General features: G+C 45.3%; 1 protein-coding gene and 1 long non-coding RNA gene across 3 annotated transcripts in view; one reads left to right on the top strand and one right to left on the bottom strand.

Annotated features, from left to right (window-relative positions):
- The window catches only part of FGD5 (FYVE, RhoGEF and PH domain containing 5), a 121,622-nt gene that overhangs the window by 96,969 nt on the left and 1,062 nt on the right, over window positions 1-23,591 (top strand). For both annotated transcript variants that reach the window (XM_042979567.1, XM_042979566.1), the window contains exons 11-19: window positions 3,609-3,680; window positions 4,695-4,763; window positions 8,694-8,777; window positions 9,873-9,952; window positions 11,584-11,683; window positions 12,024-12,161; window positions 12,637-12,766; window positions 13,592-13,722; window positions 19,070-19,198. In XM_042979567.1, the coding sequence (XP_042835501.1) occupies window positions 3,609-3,680; window positions 4,695-4,763; window positions 8,694-8,777; window positions 9,873-9,952; window positions 11,584-11,683; window positions 12,024-12,161; window positions 12,637-12,766; window positions 13,592-13,722; window positions 19,070-19,198 (933 nt within the window). The remainder of the gene's footprint in view (window positions 1-3,608; window positions 3,681-4,694; window positions 4,764-8,693; window positions 8,778-9,872; window positions 9,953-11,583; window positions 11,684-12,023; window positions 12,162-12,636; window positions 12,767-13,591; window positions 13,723-19,069; window positions 19,199-23,591) is intronic.
- LOC102967356 lies at window positions 12,776-15,388 on the bottom strand. Its single transcript, XR_001511403.2, has 3 exons — window positions 14,850-15,388; window positions 13,560-13,682; window positions 12,776-12,877 (listed from the first exon to the last, which is right to left on the bottom strand). It is a non-coding gene; the product is annotated as an uncharacterized LOC102967356 (long non-coding RNA).

Here is a 23,591-nt window from a genome sequence, read left to right as displayed (position 1 = left end):
ACGTCACTATGCACGGCCCACATTTAAGGAATGAGGAGTTATGCTTCCTCTCGTTGAGGGCAGAGCACCTACCTAAATTATGTGGAATTCCGCATGGGAGATTTGTCTCTTCTCCCTTATTTATTAATGTAATGTATTTACTCATTATAAATAAATAATTTATGTAATTAAGGGCTCACAGATATTTATTTTATGTTAAGGTTATAATCTCATACCGTTTTCTTTCTTTTATTTCTCAAATTCTTCCAGTTTTGGCCATTGGGAGCTCTGTCAGTTGGTTTCTCCATACTCTCCACATATCCCCATCAATATGGATTTGGGTGGGATATTTTGGTTTGCCTATTTTTTTTTAGCACTTTCATTGTTTATTTTTTTTAGCACTTTCCTACTTTCTGTCACTACAAAAATCTCCAGACTCATCTTGTGTATTTCCTGCCTTAGCCTTAGAATCAGCCATTTCTCCGAGGAGTCCTGGTTCCTTCAGTTGGATTAATGGTATTAGAAACCAAGGTCTGGTCACCAAGTAGGCTATCATTTCTTTCAGGTTCTCTTACTTACAGAGCAAAGAATTATATGTGTATATAGTAACCTGTGTGTATACTCATGTCTATAGATATTTCTGTACAACCATCTGTATCTATATTAAGGTAAATATGTATCCCTACTGATAGCTCCAATTCTTTTTTTTTTTAATGTTTATTTATTTTTGAGAGAGTGCAAGTGGGGGAGGGGGAGAAAGAGGGGGACAGAAGATCTAAAGTGGGCTCTTCACTGACAGGCTGACAGCAGCAAGCCTGATGTTGGAGCTCAAACTCACTAACTGCAAAGATCATGACCTGAGCTGAAGTCAGACAGTCAACCGACTGAGCCACCCAAGTGCCCCTGATAGCTCCAATTCTGATCACTTCTATGTGGATCATTCCAGTCTCCTCCCTCGGCTTATCTATAAATTTCCACTCTAGCAGTGAGATACCTGGGTCCCACCATCCATCACCCATTTACTTAATTGGTCAGTTTACCTTCATTCTTGAAAGTTATTTTCCTGGGAAAAATATCTGGATTGACCAGTTTTTTTTTTTTCCTTTTTACTATTTTAAAGATACCACTCTTATAGCCTATATAATTTCTGATAAGGAATCCACTGTAATGTTTATATTTATCCCTTTTACATAGTGTGTCCTTTTTTCTGGCTGCCTTCAAGATCTTCTCTTTACAACTGACTTTTAGAAGTTTGACTATGATGTCTTAGTATGTGTGTTTTTAAGGGGCTGTGGATGGTATTCATCTTGTGATTCTCAGGCTTCCTGGATCTGTTGTCATTCATTAATTTTGGAAAATTGTGTTAGACGCTCTGTTCTTTCCCCCCACCCCCTGCATTCTTTTTTCTCTTTGTGTTTCAGTTTGGTTAATCTCAGCCTTCATACCTCCAAGTTCAGTCTTTCCTCAGCTGTGATCAGTTTGCTGCAAAGCCTGTCAAGGGAATTCTTCATTTCTGATATCATGTTTTTTGTTTTTAACATTTTCATTTGATTCTCTTGTATAGTTTCCATCCCTGCTGAAATTCTCCACCTGTTCATGCATACTGCCTACCTTTCCCACTAGCTCCTTTAACATATTGATCGTAATTACTCTGAAGTCCCTGTCTGATGGTTCGAACATTTGTGTCACCTCTCATAAGAGGTGGTTTTGTTGAATGCTTTATTTCCTGAAAATGAGTTGGGGTACTTCCTTGCGTTTTGTGTTTCTTATAATGTTCAATTGGATGCCAGGTATTATGTGTTGGAAGAATTGTAGAGACTGAGGGAAATAGTATCTACCCCAGAAGTGGGAGTGCCTCTTTTCTGATCTTGCCATTCATGTAGGGGGTGGGAGCTGAGTCAGTCCAGTCAACTAGGTGAGTTGGGTTTGGGTTTTGTTGTTGCTTTTGTCACCTTCAGAGCCCCACAGACTTCACACTCCTCCAGAAGAGGGCTGCTATTACCTGATACTGTTTGTGGGGCCTGAGATACTGGAGAGTTTTTTTCATTGTCCTTGTCTCCACCCTCAGCTTTTAGCAATCCCTGCACCACAGAAGAGGCCTCTCTCCATGCTCTTGTCCCTTCTCAGAGGTAGACCGCTGTTTCCTGTTACTCAGTGCTTGGCTTATAAGTGTCTGTTCTCCTGGACAGGCCTCAGTCCCAAGCAGGGCCTGCAAGCCAGGCCTTCTCTGCTTTCCGGCACCTCCTCTGCACGGTAGCCACACACGCTGCCTTGTAGCCATGGCAGGTCTTGGGCAGGTTTCTGCTTAGTATTACTGCACAATCCTGGGCCCAGTGGGTACTTTCCCTCTTCTTGGGGAAGACAGCTCTTGCTTCTGCCCTTTCCCCAGAAGCGGTGAGTGGCATTTTGCTTGTCCTCTGGGAGTGGGTTACTCGGCCTCTCCCGGGGACTGAGGGTTTTGCACCAGAGAGGGTCCTGGGGAAGTTGGCAGGGTTTTATGCCAGCCCGCCCCCCCCCCCCTGCCAGTGGCAACCTGCATGCCTTCACCACCAAGGCTCCCTGCCCTGCCCCTAGTGTTCCTTGTGAGCACCTGGTGGGAGCTTTGAGAGAAGAGCTTGCAAGTGACTGCATTTTTCCTGTGTCTGGGGCTCTGTTATTCTAAACTATCCCATCAGCCCCCACCCAACCTTTCAGAATCCATTAACATTTTAGCTGCTTTCTTCTCATCCTCCTTTATGCTGGCCACCTCCTCCTGTGTGTTGCAGCAATTCATGTGTCTCATGTCTCTGAAGGGGCTTGTCAGTCTTTGGGATTCGGTTCAGTTGGTTGCCTTTTACTTCAGCCTCCAATAGGTGTGAGAAGAGTTGTGATTCTGTACGTTATCTTTTTCTAACTATTAGAGAAAAGGTGTGGGCACTGTTGCCTTGCAATTTCCCTACACACAGTTGTCACCTTATTAGTTGACTTAAGACCCTGACCCCGCATAAGGTTCAGGGGACACCTACCTCATGGGTTAAGTGCTTGTTATTTCTAGCATAATGGGCTACTGTGCGGAGGGAGGGTAGGTATGTCACTGCATACTGTGGATAGCCCAGTGAGGGACCAACAAGGAGTTCCCAGGCACACATATTTTTCTTCAAAGAACACAGATCTGTTTCTTCCCCAGGTGGAAGATTTTCTTGATTACTTTCCCTCAGAGGCCCCCCCCTGGGCTGCAATCCCAGAGAGAGTCTGGCCTTGGGCATCTGACCCCTCTGGATTAGTGATGGCTAGATGCTCCAGGCCTTTCAGGGGACACAGATTGAGAGGAGGAGCCATGGCCTAGTGATAAATATGGGTATCAGCACAACAAGGGCAAGTGACTGTCCCCATGGCACACAGAAGATGGTGGTGTCAGATCGCAGGCCCAGAGGGACTAGCCTGAGTATGGGCAGTCCACATGTCTGGTACCCTGCAGGGCCAGGCTCAGATCCCAGTCTTGCCACTGACAGGAGGTCAGATTTAGGGCAAGGCCCTCCTGAACTCTGTTTTCCTCCTTTGAGGTAGAAGCAATGCCACTTCTAATAGAGGGGATAAGACTCCTTAAAGGGGTCCTGACCATCTCCCCATTGCCCTGCTTCCTCCCACAGGAAAACCTGCAGAAGCTGGTCCACATTGAGCACAGTGTTCGAGGCCAAGGGGATCTCCTCCAGCCAGGAAGGGTGAGTGCCACTGCCGCCATGGGCAGGGACAGAGGGTGGCCTGGTAGGCAGGCGGGTGAGGCTCTGATAAGACCCATTGTTCAGCTGGGCTGGTCCCAGACAGGCCTGGCTGCAGGTGCTGTTTACCCGAGGAGGGGGAGGGGGAAGGGCAGGGGGAGGGTTCTGCTGGGCTCACAAGGCTCAGGGGCTGCCTCCCCTGGGATTTTCCACTTTCTGGACCTTTAAAGAAACAGTGCCATTTGGGTTCATGTCCCTGTGGTTATTTTCACCTCTAAGAAGAAGAGACACCAAGTATTTTTAGTTTAGCCCAGCATTGCTAGAAAATCAGGAAAACCATCTCCCAAAAACCATGCTCCTACAAAGCATTTTAAAAATAACATTTTTCCAGAGACAAATTTACCCACTTTTAAGCTTCCAAATGGAAAACACAAAACTCAGCTCAAAAATAGTCAAAGATGTGTTTGTTACCTGTTATGGTCAATGAAGGACAAGAGACATAGACATGAAAGGTGTTATGTTCAGGATATTTTATTCAAAATTAACAGGGATCTCATTGGTCTGAGAGTCTATAAAATCACACCTAATGGTTTGGCCTTGGCTCACCAGTTCAGTAAATATTTATTAAGTATTTTCTTTATGTTAAGTAACTTTAGATATCTATTTTAATCATCCTCCGGAATTAATGAGCCTGTAGCAACCGTTCACGGGTCTTCAGCTGTTTCGCAAACCTTCATAGGCTTTGTTCTGAAGGGTTCTCCATGGCAGCAAACGAGGGAAAGAGTCACTGTCTCGACCCCTCAGAGACCAGAACAGTGTCTGGGGCTTGCTAGAAGTCAAGGCGGACTGACTGCTCCTAAGAAGCAAACATGGGCATCTCGCTAAAGCCGGGAATTCACCCATTCGTTGTTCTCTGGTACTTTGGGAGGCACCAAGATTTAAGTTTCCTGCTTGGGGCCTCCCCCCACTCTTCTTGGGCATCAGCCTGACTTCTCAGGTCTGCTTCTGTCCCCACAGGAGTTCCTGAAGGAAGGGACACTGATGAAAGTAACAGGGAAAAGCAGACGGCCTCGGCACCTGTTCCTGGTAAGTACCTGGTGCCCAGCCAAGCCCCAGGACTGTCAAATTTTGTGAAATTTTCTTGGGTCATTATTCAAAGGCAACTGGAGTGGGGGGTGGGGGGCCTAGAACAGAGCCGAATATTTAGGCTGAAGATCATTCTACAGAGCTGAGCTTTCCAGAGGTCTGAGGGCTTAACCATTGCCAACCACAGTCCTTCCCTCATTTATTATTTGAGCGATTTTAAATGGAATGTTGCCAAAATTTAATTGCCTGTGTCCCTATTTCAAACATCCTAACACTGGGAAATTCTTACACTGGAGATAGCTGTTCAACCGCCTTATCTAACACTCGCGAAAGCTGAGATCTAGAAGGGGGAGTTTCCTGGGCCAGATCTCCCAGCAGGTTGGTGGCAGAGGCCCAGAAGGGAACCAGGGTTGTGACCCCAGTCTAGCACTTTCTCCACTGTGCACAAGACAGAGTACAGTGTAACATTTCTGATGATTTGCAGCCACAGTCTGGAATACCAGGGAATGTCCAGGCCTGTTGCATGGTAACATCATCCTCTGTGGCTGTTGAGCTACAAGCAATAATTTTCCCCAATCCTATGGCCCAAAATTGTTTTGCTTTTTAAGTTCTTCTACCTGCCTGGGTGTAATTTTCTCTGTTCTTCATGATTTTAACTTTCATTTTTTGTTACTGTCAGTCAAGGCTGCCCTTAAGAGCCTCTTATACTTTGTTAGGATTGTGTGAGAAGTAATAATAAACAGGCTGTAAGTGTCTAAGAACTCTGTTTCAGATATTTACTGAGCACCTCCTATGTGCTGGGCACTGGAAACAAAGAGATAAAGTCTCATGCTGTGCCGTCAACCTTCGGTGTCTAATGTAACTACCGAGTTATGAGCATGACATGGACAGAACCTCAGGTCTATGGGAGCAAAGAGGGAGGTCAACGAGAGTCAGGGAATAAACAGATGGACAATAGCGTCAGCAGCACTGATGTTTGTTATATGTTCACTGGTGCTACACACTGTGCTAAGTATATGTTTCCTGGAGAAATGGTACCTAGTTAAGCCCAGAAGGAAGGGTAAGAAGTCTGTCCTTCCCCAATCCCTTTCTCCCCATTTTTCTGTCTCTCTTCCCTCCCTCATGTTCCCTCCAGCGTCTAGTTGGCTTCACCGTGGCCTTTCCCTCACTCATCTCCATGCTGGGCCTGGGTCTCTCATATCCCTTCATTATTATTAGGCCATAGCTCCTGCTGAATCTGGGTCCCCTTCTTTGCTCTGTCTTAGCATAGGACCTTCATAAATATCACCTAGAGAGAGAGATGGGAGGAGGATACACAGGTTCCTGAACCAGGAAGAGCCGTGATAAACACACGTAAGAATTTTTCTTCCTCATAGGTACCAGTTTCATAAAGTAATTGTAACTGTAGAACAAAGTCAGGGCCTCTGCCCACCAATGCAATGCACAGGGGTTTCAGTAATGCTACAGAGTGGTTCCCACCATGACCCCAAGCGATAGGTGGGGTTCCCCACTGGTGGCTCATTATTGTGAGAGATTCCCCTTTACTCCTCCATGAAGGATTCCTCTCCGTTCCTCCAAATCGGGCTATAAAATACCTGCTTTGAAGAAGAGAACTGTGGGCAATCAGGAGGCAGCCTGGTTCTGACCACACATAAAACCCCAGGGTGCTAATGGCAGTTGCCATGGCAGCAGGTGCCTGAGGGGCAGCTGCAAAAAGGCAGGGACTGTTCTGATGAGTGACACAAGCCAGTTCCCCAGGGTGGGCAGGCTTGTGAGCAAGGCTCTGTGCCCAGGTTTGGTCACTGTCCTGAGATGGGGCAAGAACTCAACTGCGTGGCCACCCCCCACACACCACACCTGAACACACTGGAGGCACATTCATTTGCTGATGACCCTGACTCTGCCACTTACAAGCTTTGTGCCTGTGAGCAGGTTGTCTAAGCTGTCTGTGAAATGAGGATGATAATAATGGTGCCTGCCTGATGGGATTGTTGGAGGCATGAATTGAGATCAGGGTGCTTGGCCCAGGAGCTGGCACAGAGTGAGTGTCCAGTAGGACAGTAGCTCTTGTCATTATTAGAAGGGCAGAGCTGAAAGGGTCTTTGAAGGTTCCTCTGATCTGGGGGGTCAGCCTGACACCTGTTTTTGTTAATAAAGGTCTGTGGGAACACAGTCTCATGCGTCTCTTAGTGGATTGTCTGTGAATGCTTTTGGGCTACAATGACTGAGTTGAATAGTTGTGACAGAAACTGAATGACCTGCAAAGACTTAAATATTTACTATCTAGCCCTTTATTAAAAGTTTTCTGGCTCCTGGTCTACTCCAACTCTGGTTAGAGACAGTGAGGTCCAGAAAGAGGAAGGGTTTGCCTGAGCCCACCTAGCGGCTCTGTGTCCAAGCCAGGTGTCCCAAACTGCTCTTGTTGGCATATTGGGATGTTGGGATCCTAAGAGCTGGAGGCAGGAAGCCTCATCTATTCTTTTCCCTCCCTCAGCAGACTCTCTACAGGGAGAGGAAGTGCTAATCCTGAGTTCTTGCTCTGTTTCAGCCCCTTAGATGCCTTGTCCTGTTCAGTCCTTGCAACACCCCTAGTTTACACTGGCTCCTATATTCAGTGGGCTCACTGGGGCCATTCTCTGTCTCGGCATCTGTAATATGGTAGGGGCAGCAATGACCCCTTCTTTGCAGGGAGGAAGCTGGGGCTCAGAGAGAGAGAAATGGCCTGTCCACAGTCACACAGCTGCTACAGAGCAGAGTGAAGATTGACGTGTCTTTTCAAACTGTAAACCTTTTAGCTAAACAGATACGCTCTCCCCTAAGGAGGTGAGGGGACTTGCACTATGTTCCTTCTGGTCTGCCTTGCATGGGGGCAAGGAGCTTCAATTGTTCAGTTAGCAAATATTAATTGAGTACCTACTGTGGTCACTGGAGGTACCCCAGTGACCAGGACCCACCAGCTTTCTATGCTCAAGGAGCTTCCTCCCTCCCTCTCTCTCTTCCTTCCTTGACTATACTTTTACGGAGTCTTCATTTACAGAGTAAAATGCATCAATCTTAAGTGTACATATCTGCCTATTGACTAATGTGTATCATTGTGTAACCACCCTCTGGATCAAGATACAGAATATTTCTTTTTTTTTTTTTTTAATGTTTATTTATTTTTGAAGGAGAGAGAAACAGAGTGTGAGCTGGGGAGGGGCAGAGAGAGAGGGAGACACAGAATCCCAAGCAGGCTCCAGGCTCTGAGCTATCAGCACAGAGCCCAATGTGGGGCTTGAACCCATGAACCGTGAGATCACGACCCGAGCCGAAGTCGGCGCTTAACCAACTGAGCCATCCAGGCACCCCAAGATACAGAATATTTCTTGAATGTTCCCCTGTGCCTCTTAGCACTCACTTCCTCCACCCCCTGTTTGGGCAACCACTGGCCTAATTTCCATCACTACAGGTTAGCTTTGCCTGATCTGGCACTTCATATAAATGTTATAAAGCAGTGTATCCTCCTCTGTGTCTGGCTTCTTTCACTTGGCATGTCTTCAGAATTCATCCATGATGTCGTGTGTACCATCAGTTCCTTTTGGTTGCTACGTAGTACTCCACAGTGCTACCTTGTTCTTTGATGCAGTCACCTGTTGAGTAGACATTTGGGTCGTTTCCACTATTTGGCTCTTATGAATAAAGCCTCTGTGAACATTCCTGCACTTGACTTTTTGTGGACATCTGCATTTATTTCCTCTTTAAGTTTCTACCTAGGAGTGGAATTTCAGGGAAAGGACTCACATTTTAGCTCAGAGTGGTTCTGCTCTCCTGTGGGAGGTCACTGGGGAATGCAGGATGCCTCTGCTCCCCAGAGGTCAGTGATCCTCCAGGAGACACCCTACATAGCCTTCTGGGGTCAAGACACGTCTGATGGGATTTCCTTCTCCCCAGATGAGCGATGTGCTCCTATACACGTATCCCCAGAAAGATGGGAAGTACCGGCTGAAGAACACGTTGTCAATGGCCAACATGAAGGTAAATGCTTGGTGTTAAGCACCCTGTTGGGTGGGTGGAGGGAGACCCCAGGGGAGGAGAGATAGCATCCCCGCTTCTAGGAGCCCACATGCCAGTGGGACCAGTGGGAAGAGGCAGCCCCAAGGAAACAGCGTTACATTGTGGGTTACAGCAGGAGAGGGGGGAGGGTAGGAGGACTACCTGGAGGAGGGGCGCTGAGTCCCTTATGGTAGATAATATTTGGACAGATGGGGAAGAGGAAAAGGCATCCTAAAAAAAGGGAAATTCATAAGGAAACCCTTGGAGGGAGGAAACAAAGTGGGGGTATGGCAAAGTTTTTTAAATTGTGGTAAAATATACATAACATAAAACGTACCTGTTAACCATTTTTAAGCATACAGTTTAGCGGCATTACGTACATTCACACTGTTGTGCAACCATCACCACCATTCATTTCTAGAACTTTTTTATCATCCCTAGATGAAACTCTCCCCATTGAACACTAACTCCCTATTCCTCCAGCCCCCTACCCCTGGCACCCACCATCCTACTTTCTGTCTCTAGGAATTTGCTCTAGATAATTCACATGAGTAGAATCATACAGTATTTGTCTTTTTGTGACTGGCCCATTTCAGCACAGTGTCCTCAAGGTGAGTTCATGTTGCAGCCTGTGTCAGAATTTCCTTACTTTTTTATGGTTTAATGATATTCTGTTGTACATATAGACCATTTTTGTTTTTCCATTCATCCATAGATGGACACTTGAGTTGCTTCCACCTTTTGGCTATTGTGAATAATGCTGCTATGAACGTGGTGTACGGGGATCTCTTTGAGACCCTGCTTTCAATCCTTTTAGGTGCATACCCACTTTCTTAGGGGTGGATGGGTGCCTACGGACCACACAGTTGGAGCCGGCACTCCCCTCTCCACACACACACACACACACACACACACACACACACACACACACACAGCCTGTACCATCAAACAAAAGTTTACCCTTTGCAGATGAGGAAACTCAGGCTCAGAGAGGGACAGTGGTAGGACCAAGAGAAGAATCCAGTCTGTGGTTGCCCCTCCCTGCCCCTGCCCTGAGGGGCTGCTTTGGTTTTCCAGGTCAGCCGCCCTGTGATGGAGAAAGTGCCCTATGCCCTAAAGATTGAGACTTCCCAGTCCTGCCTGACTCTATCTGCCAGGTATGGGGAAGTGGGTAGAGGGAGGGTCTGGGGGATAGGGACACAGGATTTTATAGGTGTTAAAGTTTGGAATAACAAGCTGAATGAGTCATTTCTATTTTGGTATTATTTTGGGTCTAAGGACTTATTTTCTAGAGCCTCTTCTTTTAAATACAATAATAACAATATCTCATGTTTGTAAAAGTCTATGGATTATTGATTGGGTCTTTACAGTAATGCAAGTAAAGAAGTTAAGGTGAGCAAAAAATGCATTGTGCATCTTAGTTCATAAAGTGGTCAGCTTTTAGGCTTTCATGCCCGGAGATTGAGAGAAAAACATAATGAGTGAGCATTCATCATTTGCCTTTCCCTGGTTTGGGGGTGTGGCCTTTTTCTCAGAAGGGTCTGTGTTTTCTCCAGGCCTTCAGGCTGCCCAGGGACCCTGCCTCACTCACTATGGGCAGCAAAAGAGCTTCCCCCTCCCTCTTTCAGGGCAAGGCCAGCTCCAGCTCTCTGGGCTCAGAAACCAGGGAGGTGTGGCTTCTGCTGGGGCCACTGTGGGCACTGTGGGGGCTGAGACAGGGTCACCAAGGCATGGGTGTCTCCCCTCACAGCTGAAATGTGACCCTGGCAGGAGGCAGCAATGCCCTCTGTGTGGGGTAGTGCACATCACGTTCTCATGCAGACACATTTGCTCATTTAGCATTTATTAGCCACTCCTCAGTGCCAGGCCCTGTGCTGAGGACACAAGATTTAAACCTTGATGTGCTCAGGGAGAAGCTCACATTAAGGGCGGGAGAGTTGTGTACCAGTTACAACGTAGAGCATAACTGCAGTAATAGTTAAGTGTTGATGACACGAGTAGCATGCACTGGGCACCTGCCCGGTCTCAGGCACCTCCTCTGACCCCATCGCCACCCTACCCACCCCCTACCCCCTGTCCATCCCTCCCAGGCCAAAGGGATGCCTTATCCTGGCTTTCCTGGGGCAGACCACACACTTACGCAAGGTGGGAGCGACACCTAGTGGGTCCTGGGAGAATTTCCACCACTCTGCCTCTTGGGGCAGAGCTCAAAGCTCAGGCAACCCTGAAGGGCAGGGTGTGGAGTGGGAATTTGGGAAGTCATCTTGTTGGGGAGGGGGTGTCTGGGAAGCTATGTGGGAAAATGAGGAGGAAGATGGAGAGACGAGGATGTTGATATTTTCCAACTTCACCTAGCCATCCCCTCCCCATGTGCACAGCCCTCTGCACCCTGTCCCCTGTCCCTCCTCAAGTGTGGGACTCTCTACACCTCCCTAATGCCCCTTGCTTTTGCATGGTGCTTTGCCATTAACAAAGTCCACCCATGTCCCACATGTCATTTCTTCCCACAACAGTACTGGGAGTTAGAGGGATAGTGTTGACAGTGCCATTTACAGGTAAAGAAGCAGGCCCAGAGGACAGCTAGCATGCCCTGGCCACCCTTCTAGTAGATGGAGGTGCTGAGTTACGATCCTAGGCTGATCTGGCAGGTGGCCAGTGCTCGGTGGGATTTCAGACACTGACAGGCACAGCCAGGGGAAATGTGGGGGGACTTGATCTACACTGAGAAGCAGAGGCAGAGCTGCCGTGCACACCTGCATGCCTTGTTCATGCCAGCTTGTGTCCACAGCTCCTGTGCTGAGCGAGATGAATGGCACAGCTGTCTGAGTAGAGCCCTCCCTGAGGATTACAAGGCCCAGGCTCTGGCTGCCTTTCACCACAGTGTGGAGGTGAGTGGAGGGCCCTGAGACCCACCTGATGCCAGTCTCCCAGCCCTGGGTTTCCCTGGACACCCATACACCCAGGAGGACTCTCAGCTCCTTTCATCACACCCCTTCTCCTTCCCTTCCCACCACACTCCCCCATAGCCAGGCAGTCACTGTGCAGCCCAAATACAGCACTTCCCGTTGGCTCTGTTTCTGACCCAGGGTTAGGATCCTGAAAGCCACCATGGGGTGGAGGGGGTTGTAGAATTAGGATCTACCCTACACGTACACATCCTGTACAGGAAAGAGGGCACCCATCTAGCTATCTCCTGACCACAATGCTCACCCGACTCCTTTGTTCCAGATACGGGAGAGGCTGGGGGTCAGCTTGGGGGAGAGGCCCCCCACCCTGGTTCCTGTCACACATGTTATGATGTGCATGAACTGTGGCTGTGACTTCTCCCTCACCCTGAGGCGTCATCACTGCCACGCCTGTGGCAAGGTGAGTCACCTCATCTGGGTGAGTGTGTACATAGAGTCGTGTGGGGTTGGCTGTGAGGGATATCCAGCAGCTACTGAGTGTCAGGCCCAGGGAAGGGTGTTTTTACACCAACCCTGCGAGGTAGAGATTGTTAATACCCATTTTACTGATAGTCTCAAACCAGGGCTCCAAATCCCATTTCACTATACCACCGTACTCCCAAAAGACAACCATAGCACACGTGGTTATTGTCCCAGGAGAAAACGTATCACGTCCTGGTTAAGGACTCATCAGAAAAACTGATAAAAACACTTGCACAGAAACTCTGTACCTTCACAATGGAAAACCAGGGGGATCCGACACAGTTCTGTGCTCAGAACACGGGGTCCCTGGAGAGGTGGGGTGGGGGGGGTTGGCAGAGGGGAGGGGATGCTGGCCCTCTGCACATGCAGAGGGTGAGAACCATTCCAATGTGTGTCCCCAACTGGGCCTGCAGATCGTGTGCCGGAATTGTTCGAGAAACAAGTACCCCCTGAAGTACCTCAAGGACCGGATGGCCAAGGTCTGTGATGGCTGCTATGGGGAGCTGAAGAAGAGGGGCGGGGATGTCCCAGGCATGATGAGAGGTAACCTGGGGACACCATCTCCGTTCTTCCAGGTGGCCCACGTGGCTTCTCGCTGGCCCGTGGTTGGTACCTGAAACCACTTTTCTGGGGAGGCTCCGAACAAAAGCAGTCCTGAAGGAAGAAAGAGGGGTTTAAATCATACGTGGGGGACCATTTCCAAAAATAGTGGTTCCACAATAAATCAATAGGCACTGCCAGAGGAAGCGTTCTGCAGGCAGCTAAGCTTGGGAAACGCTGGGTCAGTGCATCTCTGTGAAGGGGACGGTAGGCGTGGTGACTCATGGTTACTTTGCCATAGCGGCCCTCTTTTTGAAAATGTTCTGTAGGCCTGTGTCCTATGGGACTTTTTCAGGATAAGGATTGTAAGACGGATAGCAGAGGAGTTGTGGATCAGGGAAGGGCTGAGGGCTCTTTGATTGAGAAAGGAACCTGGGGAAGCTGTGCTAGCCCTTGAGAGACTGTGCTCAGGGTCCAGGCTTTGTCCAAGCAGGGTCAGGCCAGAGGGACAGCAAGTATATCCTGGACCTAAAACCAAAGATTTCTCCTCTCTGGAGCCCCCCGAGGCCATCACAGAGGACAGCCCAGGTGAAGAAGGGATAGCCAGCACCCAGAAAAAGCCTTCCTTCTTGGCTCCCATGGCCTTTGTGTCAGTAGATAGAGTGTGCCTGTTCTTCTGGTCACACCTAACCCCCATCATGAAGCTGATTTCCATTGCAGAAAGGACCAGGAGCTCTAATTTTACAGGAATTGGCATTCCAAAGCAAGATGCATGCCTGTCTGCATGGACACTCACCTCCATTCCTCTATGGCTTGTCTTGGTTACAGAGCGGCCCGTGAGCATGAGCTTTCCCCTGTCCTCCCCACGCTTCTCGAGCAGTGCCTTCTCGTCCGTCTTCCACAGCATCAACCCCTCAACCTTCAAGAAGCAGAAGAAAGTTCCTTCAGCCCTGACTGAGGTAAGGCAGGTAGACTGCCTGTGTGGGAGGCAAGGGATTTAGAAGGTTCATGGCCTTCCTCGGACAGGGTCAGAACCTGCCCCAGGCTGACTGAACTTTACAGGACAAAGAGAATTCCTAACATGAGACATTCTAGCTACAAGGAGTAACTCACCACTAACAGGGCCTTTCTTCTGGGCGTGACTGAGAACATGTCTGATTGGTGGCAGAAGGCAGGACCCCAAATGGTTGTGGATGGTGCTAGAAGCCTTTCCCATTCCTCTCTCCCCTTCTCCCCTCCAAGTGTTTCTTTTTTTCTCCTTACTTTCTTTCCTGTCTCATAGCCTGGACCAGGTCAGGTCCCCAGCAGTGGTGCACAGATCACTGGGGCTCTTCTGACTAAAACAGCTACAGTCCTGACTTCGCCCTCCCCGGCAGGCCCTTGGAACTGTGCCATCCACTCAGCCTGTGGGTCCCAAATGGCCTCAGGTGCTGAGCCTCCTGGAGGGTGTAGGACTCTGTGCAGGAAACCTCAGCATTGGTTAAACTCAAGTCTGTTCTGTAAGGAGGGCCAGATTCTATGTTTATATTCTGATCACAACCACAAACAAATGTGTGCCCGTGAATATACAAGCTGTCAAAAGAGCATGATCAGCTGTTTCCAAGTTTTTGCATTAATATTCATTATTGAGTAGCTGGTGGCAAGGGTTTTAAGAAGTGTTAGGGTATGAAATATTTAAAGGGGTACTGTTCTATTCATTAACTTAATACCTTTGCATATTAAAAATCTTGGGAATAACACATACGTGGTAAAAAAAATTTTTTTCAGAACACAAAGGAATACCTGATAAAACGTACGTTTTTCTCTCCCTCCCTGAACTCCTCCAGTCCCACCACCCCCAGAAGTAACCATGAAGTTTCTTATGGATCCTTCCAGAAATTTTAATGCATATCCATAATAAAGATGCACATTCATAGATCCTCTTTTTTTTTTACCCGAAATACAACAAGTTGTACTAAATCTTCTGTACATTTTCACACTTCATTTCTCTTAACTATCATTCCACACTTGCTGACACATACAGATCTCACACGTTTTACATCGTGTGGTTGTAAATCATCCCTTTCCAGTAATTAGAAAAGATCACCTCTCACTCCTGCTGTGGTGGCTCACAGAACCCGAGTATTCCACGGGCACAGCGTTTGAGAACCACTGCTCTTAGCCTTCCAGAGTCGAGCAGCTCTGATGCTGGTGCCTTTGGTAATTTTTGCTTGAAGTGACAACCTTTTTATTATCCAGCAAAGATTACACTTAGTGGGATTTGCAGCAGCCCCAGGAGAAATGTGCCCCACCCTACCCCCAACTGCCCTGTCCCCTTCCCCCAGGAGCACCATCTCCGCAGCAAGCCCTACTCCCCATGAGAAAGTCTGCAGAAATGCTGCCTCCTGAGCATCTGCCAGAAAGGGAGGTCGCAGAATCGGTTTCTTCCAATGTGTTCTGTCCACTCTGCCTTTCCTCACTCTGTGAGCTGCCCCAGCAGGGCAAGTGCCGGGAGAGAAAGCTCGTGTCTGGTTCTAGGAGTCCTGGAACCTGTGGCGGAGACAGGCTCCTTTCCTGATACTTCTCAAAACAGCCCAGGCTGGTGGTGGCCTCCTTTCCCTTCAGTAAAGTTCATCGACCTTCAGAGTACTTGCCAAGAGATCCAAGTTCTTATCTTCTCTTCAGCTGAGTAGGGATTTGACCTTTGGTAGATACCTCCATGCCTCCAGGCCCATCTGTAAAATGGGAAAGTCAGATTAAATTATTTCCAAACCTGGCCTTCTTTCTCCAATAGTAAGATTAGTATTTATGAGCAGTTCCTGTAGGCCAGGCACTATACCTGTCGGGCACCTGTCTTGTGTCATTTAATCCCAGTTTTAATAACAGGGAAACTGAGACTTCAAAGAAGTAATTGCCCACATTGCCCATCAAATAACTGGGAGAACCTGGACTGGAGCCCCAGACTGGTATTACTCTACACCTGTGTTCTGAACCTCCACATAAAGACTGTGCAACAGACAAGTACTGCCTCTAACAACAACAGGAGTTAACATTCCCCATTAGGCAGACCTTGTAAGTAAACATTAGAAAGAGGATCCAGGGGCGCCTGGGTGGCTCAGTCGGTTAAGAGTCCGACTTTAGCTCAGGTCACGATCTTGCGGTCCGTGAGTTTGAGCCCCGCGTCGGGCTCTGGGCTGATGGCTCAGAGCCTGGAGGCTGCTTCCGATTCTGTGTCTCCCTCTCTCTCTGCCCCTCCCCCATTCATGCATTGTCTCTCTCTGTCTCAAAAATAAATAAACGTTAAAAAAAATTATTAAAAAAAAAAAAGAGGATCCATCTTTAAGATCCATCCTCTTATCCTTTTAGTATAAGAGATAAGCTTAAAAGTATAAGAATCAATGTTTTGAACATGTATGTGTGGAGTTTTTAAAAGTTTTTCTTTAAATTCCAGTTTACAGCGTAATATTAGTTTCAGGTATACAATATAGTGATTCATTACTTACATACAACACCTGGGGCTCCTCATGACCAGTGCCCTCCTAATCTCCATCACCTATCTCCCCTATTCCTCTACCCACCTCCCCTCCGGTAACCATCAGTTTGTTCTATGTAGTTAAGAGTCTGTTTCTTGGTTTGTCTCTTGTTTCCCCCTTTGCTCATTTGTTTTGTTTCTTAAATTCCACATATGAATGAAATCGTACGGTATTTGTCTTTTCTGACTTATTTCACTTAGGATGATACTCTCTAGCTCCATCTGTGTTGTTGCAAATGGCAAGATTTCGTTCTTTTTCATGGCTAATATTCCATTGTATGTGTATACCACTTCTTTATCCATTCATCTAGTGTGATTGATAGATGGTAGGATAGTCCTGTTTTTAACTTTTTGAGGAACCTCCATTCTGTTTTCCAGAGTGGCTGTACCAGTTTTCATTCCCACCAACAGTACACAAGGGTCCCCCTTTCTTCACATCCTTGCCAACACCTGTTGTTTCTTGTGTTGTTGAGTTTAGCCATTCTGACAGGTGTATGATGTTATCTCATTGTGGTTTTGTTTTGAATTTCCCTGATGGTAAGTGATGATGAACCTCTTTTCACATGTTTGTTGGCCACATGTATGTCTTCTTTGGAGAAATGTCTGTTCAAGTTTTCTGCCCATTTTTTAATTGGGTTATTTGTTTTCTGGGTGTTGATTTGTATACATTCTTTATATATTTTGAATACTAACCCTTTATTGGATGTCATTTGCAATATCTTCTTCCATTCAGTAGGTTGTATTTTAGTTTTATTGATTGTTTCCTTTGCTGTGCAGAAGCTTCTTATTTTGAAATAACTCCAATAGTTTATTTTTGCTGTTGTTTCCCTTGCCTCAGGAGACATACCTAGAAAGAAGTTGCTATGGCCAATGTCAAAGAAATTACTGCCTATGTTCTCCTCTAGGATTTTGGTGGTTTCCTGTCTCACATTTAGGTCTTTTATCCATTTTGAATTTATTTTTGTGTGTGGTGTAAGAAAGTGATCCAGTTTCAGTCTTTTGCATGTTGCCATCCAGCTTTCCCAACACTATTTGCTGACAGAAACAGTCTTTGTCCTATTGGATATTCTTTCCTGCTTTATCAAAGATTAATTGACCATATAATTGTGGGCTCATTTCTGGGGTTTCTATTCTGTTACATTGATCTATGTTGTCTGTTTTTGTGCCGGTACCATACTTTTTTGATGACTACAGCTTTGTAATATAACTCAAAGTCTGGAATTGCAATGCCTCCAGCTTTGCTTTTCCATTTCAAGATTGCTTTTGCTATTTGGGGACTTTTGTGATTCCATACAAATTTTAGGATTGTTTGTTCTAAGTCTGTGATATTTTGATAGGGATTGCATGAAATGTGTAGATTGCTTTGGGTAGTATAGACATTTTAGCAATATTTATTCTTCCAATCCATGAGCATGGAATGTCTTTCCATTTCTTTGTGTCTTCTTCAATTTTTTATCATTATTCTATAGTTTTCAGAGTACAGGTCTTTAATCTCTTTTGTTAGGTTTATTCCTAGGTATCTTATTATTTTTGATGCAATAGTGAATTGTAAATGAGATTCTTTAATTTCTCATGCAACAGATTTCTATACAATGATTTTGTGTCCTGCAATTTTACTGAATTTATTTTATCATTTCTAGCAGGTATTTGGTGGAGTCTTTTGGGTTTTCTATGTATAGTATCATGTCATCTGCAAATAGTGTAAGTTTTATTTCTTCCTTGCCAATTTGGATACCTTTTTTTTTGTAAGTAATCTCTACACCCAACATGGATCTTGAACTCATGACCCTGAGATTGAGTCACATGGTCCACTGACTGAACCAGCCAGGCACCCCAGTTGGGATCCCTTTTATTTCTTTTTGTTATCTGATTGCTATGGCTAGGACTTCTAGTACTATGTTGCATAGAAGTAGTGAGAGTGGACATCCCTGTCTTGTTCCTGACCACAAAGGAAAAGCTCTCAGTTTACCCTATTTAGGATGACACTAGATGTGTGTTTTTCATGTGGCCTTTGTCAAGGCATGTTTCCTCTAAACCTACTGTGTTGAGGGTTTTTATCATGAAAAGATGTACTTTGTCAAATGCTTTTTCTACATCTATTGAACTAATCATATGGTTCTTGTTCTTTTATTTTGTTAATGTGATGTATTGTGTTGATTGATTTGCAAATGTTGAACTACCCTTAAAACATAGGAATAAATCCCACTTGATTGTGGTAAATGATTTTTTTAATATATTGTTGGATTCGGTTTGCTAGTATTTTGTTGAGGATTTTTGCATCTATATTCACCAGAGATATTTGGCCTGTAGTTCTCTCTTTTGGTGGTGTCTTTATCTGGTTTTGATGTCAGGGTAATGCTGGCCTCATAAAATGAATTTGGGAATTTTCCTTCCTTTTCTGTTGTTTGGACTAGTTTGACAAGAATAGGTATTAACTCTTATAAGAATCAGTTTTAGAGGGAAGAACCTTTCCCTCAAATATCTGCAGTTTCATGTTTTGGGGGCTTGGGAACTGGGGAGAGGGAGCCAAGAATCTGCAACACCACTCGGGACAGCACTCCCGAAGGCTGTTTTTGACTCTTGTGTTTCCTGGGTGCATTCAGTAAATCCTGTCTTAATCCCTGGTACTGTTTTGCTGCTTTTGAGGTACTGGATGTATCCTGAGACCTCATCCAAGTCTCAGATTTCAAAGCAGTATAAACACTCTCTGCCAACTGGTTTGCAGTGTCACTTTAGCTCTGTCTGAACTATGCCTACCACCTGCTGTCCTGACCACTCTGCTTCCCTTCTGTCAGGTGGCCGCCTCCGGAGAGGGCTCTGCCATCAGTGGCTATCTCAGCCGGTGCAAGAAAGGCAAGAGGCACTGGAAGAAGCTCTGGTTCGTCATCAAAGGCAAAGTGCTCTACACCTATATGGCCAGTGAGGTAGTGGCAATTCTTGCTTTCTCTCTTCTCATCTGTGACGGCCCTCAGGTTAAGCTCACGCCTCAGAATGTCCATCTGGGCATGCACAACACCCCGTCACCTGCAGGGCCATGTGAGGCCGGGATGCTGTTCCCATGTCATACAAGTCTGTATCGAGCAATACCATGTGCTGAGTGCTGCTGTGGATACCCAACCACGTGTTGGTTCCAGATCTAAAGAATTGACCATTCCTCTATGGAGATAAGGCAGTACAGTGTGCAGACCTGTGTGTGCACCCAGGTGGTTTGAATGTCACAGGCCCAGCATCCAGCACAAGCCAAGTACTCTATAAGAGCAGGCTGCTTTCTGCTCTCCACCCGGTTGTTTGGGACAGAACTCAACAGCTTAGAGAAAGCTACCACACTTTTGCTCCGTGCATTTCTTTTATCAGGGAGCTACATTGCTTCATGGTAACACTTGTACCAAATAAAACTTAAGTTTCTGTTTTTATAGATCATCTTACCTTTATGTCTTATAAAATGTAGGAGAGAGGGCCTTGGGAGTGAAGCTTGCTTCCAGAGTAGACAGGTGTGGGCTATGGTTATACAGCAGGGAGCTGTCTGGTCTTGACCCAGGCTGATTCTGTAGGATAGTTTGGAAGATTTCCATGTCCAGGCCTCACCATCTGGTGGCTTCCATGGGCTAAACCCAGTCTGAAAATTGGTCTTAGGGGCACCTGAGTGGCTCAGTCTGTTAAGCATCCGGCTCTTGATTTCTGCACTGACAGCACAGAGCCTGCTTGGGATTCTCTCTCTCTCCCTTTCTCTCTGCTCCTCCCCTGCTCTCTTTCTCTTTCTCTCAAAAATAAATGAATAATAATTAAAAAAAAAAAAAGAAAGAAAGAAAATGGGACTTGAATGTGCTTTACTGCAGAGGATGTGTGCTTTACCCCAGGAGGATGTTCACATCAGCACAAGGCTGGCCTTTCTACCCTGACCCCACCCCCCCTCCTCCCCGATGCTGGCCAGTGGGCAGAGGGCACTTCCTTTTTCAGGGCATAAAGTTTTTCTCACAAAAGACCTGCAACTGTGATGGTTGCAGCCTGCTCCTTCCTCAGGGAATCCCAGAGGCTAGGAGGGACACAGACAGGCTCGGAGGGGGTACCCACTGTAGCCTGAGTGACTCAGGTGCCGTGTGAGCCAAGCCCTCACTGACATGGCCATAGAGGAGCAAAGGATTTTTGAGCTAGGGAGAATCTCGATCTTTCCAGAACAAACTGAAATGTGATACAATGTCCACCTGCAGCCCAGAGCATCTTCCAAAGTAGGTATTGCGCAGGACGCTCACAGGAGTTCTCTAAAAACTGGGTTCTGAGGGAACCTTGAGTAGGCAGTTCGTGGGACTGCCTCACAGGAGTACTCAGAATCTCTAACGTACCAAGGAGAGCTGTGGGTCTCTGAAATAAGGAGATTTCCCAAGCTGGCCTGACCATGGGCCCTTCCTCATGGAGCGTCTTGTGGAACCATTCCATCCCGTGGAACACTCTTTGGGAAGAAATGCAGGCTTAGACAGGTGAACAAAGGCCAGTGATGATTAAATAACCACCAAATAGAGGTGAGTCCTGTGTGAGAATGGAAAAGCCAGAGTCTCTAGGTCATGAGCAACAGTTGTCATGGAAGTGACACCCTAAGTTTGTTTTTTTAAAGTTTTTTCATGTTTATTAATTTTGAGAGTGGGGGGAGTGGGAGAGGGGCAGCAAGAGAGGGAGAGAGAGAACCCCAAGCAGGCTCTGCACTGACAGCACAGAGCCTGATGCAGGGCTTGATCTCACGAACCTCGAGATCATGACATGAGCTGAAATCAAGAGTCAGATGCTTAACCAACTGAGCCACCCAGGCGCCCCCCCTCCCCCTGCTAAGTTGATAGATGGATTTTAAGTATGCTTCCAAAGTAGTTTTTTCTATAGAGAGGAACTTGTACAATTTCTTAGTAAGGTCATATCACTGATAGCACTAAGCTCTCAAATTCCATCAAAGAAAAAAGGTTTGATAAAACGGATAGCCAGTTTTCGCTGTCTATACTACCATGAACCCCTGTCATGTACCTGTGTATCCCCACCTCATTCCCTTCCACCAGAGATTAGTTTTTCTCTTTCAGATCTTCATATAAATGGAATCTCATACAAATGTGATTTCTTCCATTCAGCATGATGTGTTTGAGATTCACCTGTGCTTTTGAATACAGCAGTAGGTCATTACATTTTATACTGAGTAGTATTCCATGTTGTGAACACATCACCATTTGTTTTCCCACTCATCAGTTGAAGGACGTTTGGGTTGTTTCCAGTTTTGGGTTGTAATGAATAAAGCCACTTTAAACTTTTATATACAGGTTTTTACGTGAAAATAGGTTCTTTCATTTCACTTGGGTAGACACCTACAATTGGAATTTCTGGATCATAGGAAGGTATATGTTTGGTTTATCAGAAATTACAGACCTTTTGCAAAATTATCTACCATTTTACATCCCCCTCACATTTACATGTGAGATCTATGGTTGTTCCACATCTTTGTCAACACTTGGTATTGTCAGTCTTTAATTTACTAGTATCTCAGTGTGGTTTTAGTTTAAATTTCCATAATGACTAATGATATTGGTAATGTGCTTATTGGCTATTTATGGATTTCCCTTTGAGAAGCGTCTGTTCAGATCTCTTAGACAATTTTTTAAGTAGGTTGTCTTCTTATTGAGTTATGGGAGTTCTTTACATATCTTGGATACCAGTCTTTTGTCAGATAAATGTTTTGTGAACATTCTCTCCGTTTTTGGCTTGCCTGTGCATTTTCTTAATGAATGAATTTGTTCTGTTGTTTTGATGAACAGAAGTTTTTAACTTAACCAGATTTATCAGTATTTTCCTTTATGGCCATTGCTTTTCATATCATAAGAAACTTTTGTCTGCAGGTCACAAGTTGTTCCCCATATTTGTTTCTGACAACTTTAATGTTTCAGTTTTTACACTGAGGTCTATCTGAAATTAATTACTGAGTGTGGTGTGAGATAGGAGTTGAGGTTCATTTTTTTCCCAAATGGGTATCCAGTTATTTGAGCACAACTCATTAAAAAAGATTTTCCTTTCCTTATAGGATTATTTGGTCCCTTTGTTAAATATCAAATGGCTAAATACATTTGGACCTATCTCTGGGTTTTCTATTCTGTTTCACTGATAATATTTACCAATTCTTATGCCACTGCCTTACTACCTTAATCACTAGAACTTTATAGTAAGTCTTGAAGTCAGGTTGCATAAGCCTCCAACATTTTTCTTTTTAAAGATTGTTTGGAGTATTCTAGGTATTTTGTGTTTCCATGTAAACTTGTCAATTCTACCAAAAAGCCTAAGATTATGACGGGGATTGTTGAAGCAACTTGGGGAGAATTGGCATCTTAACGATATTAAATCTTCAAATCTATGAACATGGTATAAATCTTCATGTATGTAGTTCTTTAATTTTTCCTTTTATGTTTTGGAGTTTTAGTATAGAGATCTTATACTTCTGTTCTTGCATTTGTGTTAACTTTATTCCTATTTTATTTTTTAGATACTACTTTGTTGTTTTTCTTTTTGGATGCTATATTGAATGGCATTTATTTGCTAGTTACTTACTGCTAGTACACAGATATAAAAAAAAATGATTATGCTGTGACCTTGCTAAATTATTGGTTCTAGTAGTTGTTTTATAATCAAACAGGCCCTTTGCAAGCATAGATCATTTAACTTCTTTTTCTTATCTTTATGTCTTTCTTCTTCTTGCTGTACTGCAGTGGCTAGGAACTCCAGTATAATTTTGAATTTAATTGGTGGGAGCGAGTACCCTCTTGCCTTATTCCCAATCTTAGAGGAAAAGCATTCAGTATTTCACTCTTAAGTAAGATGTTAGCTGTAGTTATTTTACGGATGCCCTCAGATTAAGGAAGTCCCCTTCTAATCCTAGTTTGCGGAGGTTTTTTTTTTTAATCATGAATCGATATTGAATTTTGTCAGATTCTTTTTCTGGTCCAGCAGTCTTTGAAAGTTGATTCCCTTTTATATACAACCTCAGCTCCCCCTCCTTCTCTTCCCACAGCCTTCTTAGCTAATTATATTTTAACTAATTGCTTAGCTAATTATATCTGTTTTTGTATGGTTTAATAAAGTATTTTATGAGAACGTATTTTTATATAAATATGTATGTATGAACATATCTATATATATATAAATCTTTTTCCTCTGAGCACTGTGATTATAAGATCCATTTATGTTCTCTGTGTACATGTCATGAAATTGTTAGCAAGCTGATAGCACAGACACCCTGAGTGCTCCATATTGAGGCATTGTGAATGAGGGCATGGGGGAATGAGCACAGGGTATGTT

This window comes from Panthera tigris, chromosome A2 (genome assembly GCF_018350195.1).
Source record: "Panthera tigris isolate Pti1 chromosome A2, P.tigris_Pti1_mat1.1, whole genome shotgun sequence".
NCBI classification, from domain to species: domain Eukaryota; kingdom Metazoa; phylum Chordata; class Mammalia; order Carnivora; family Felidae; genus Panthera; species Panthera tigris.
Note: the sequence above shows the minus strand (reverse complement) of the source record. Positions and strands in the feature narration are given on the sequence as shown.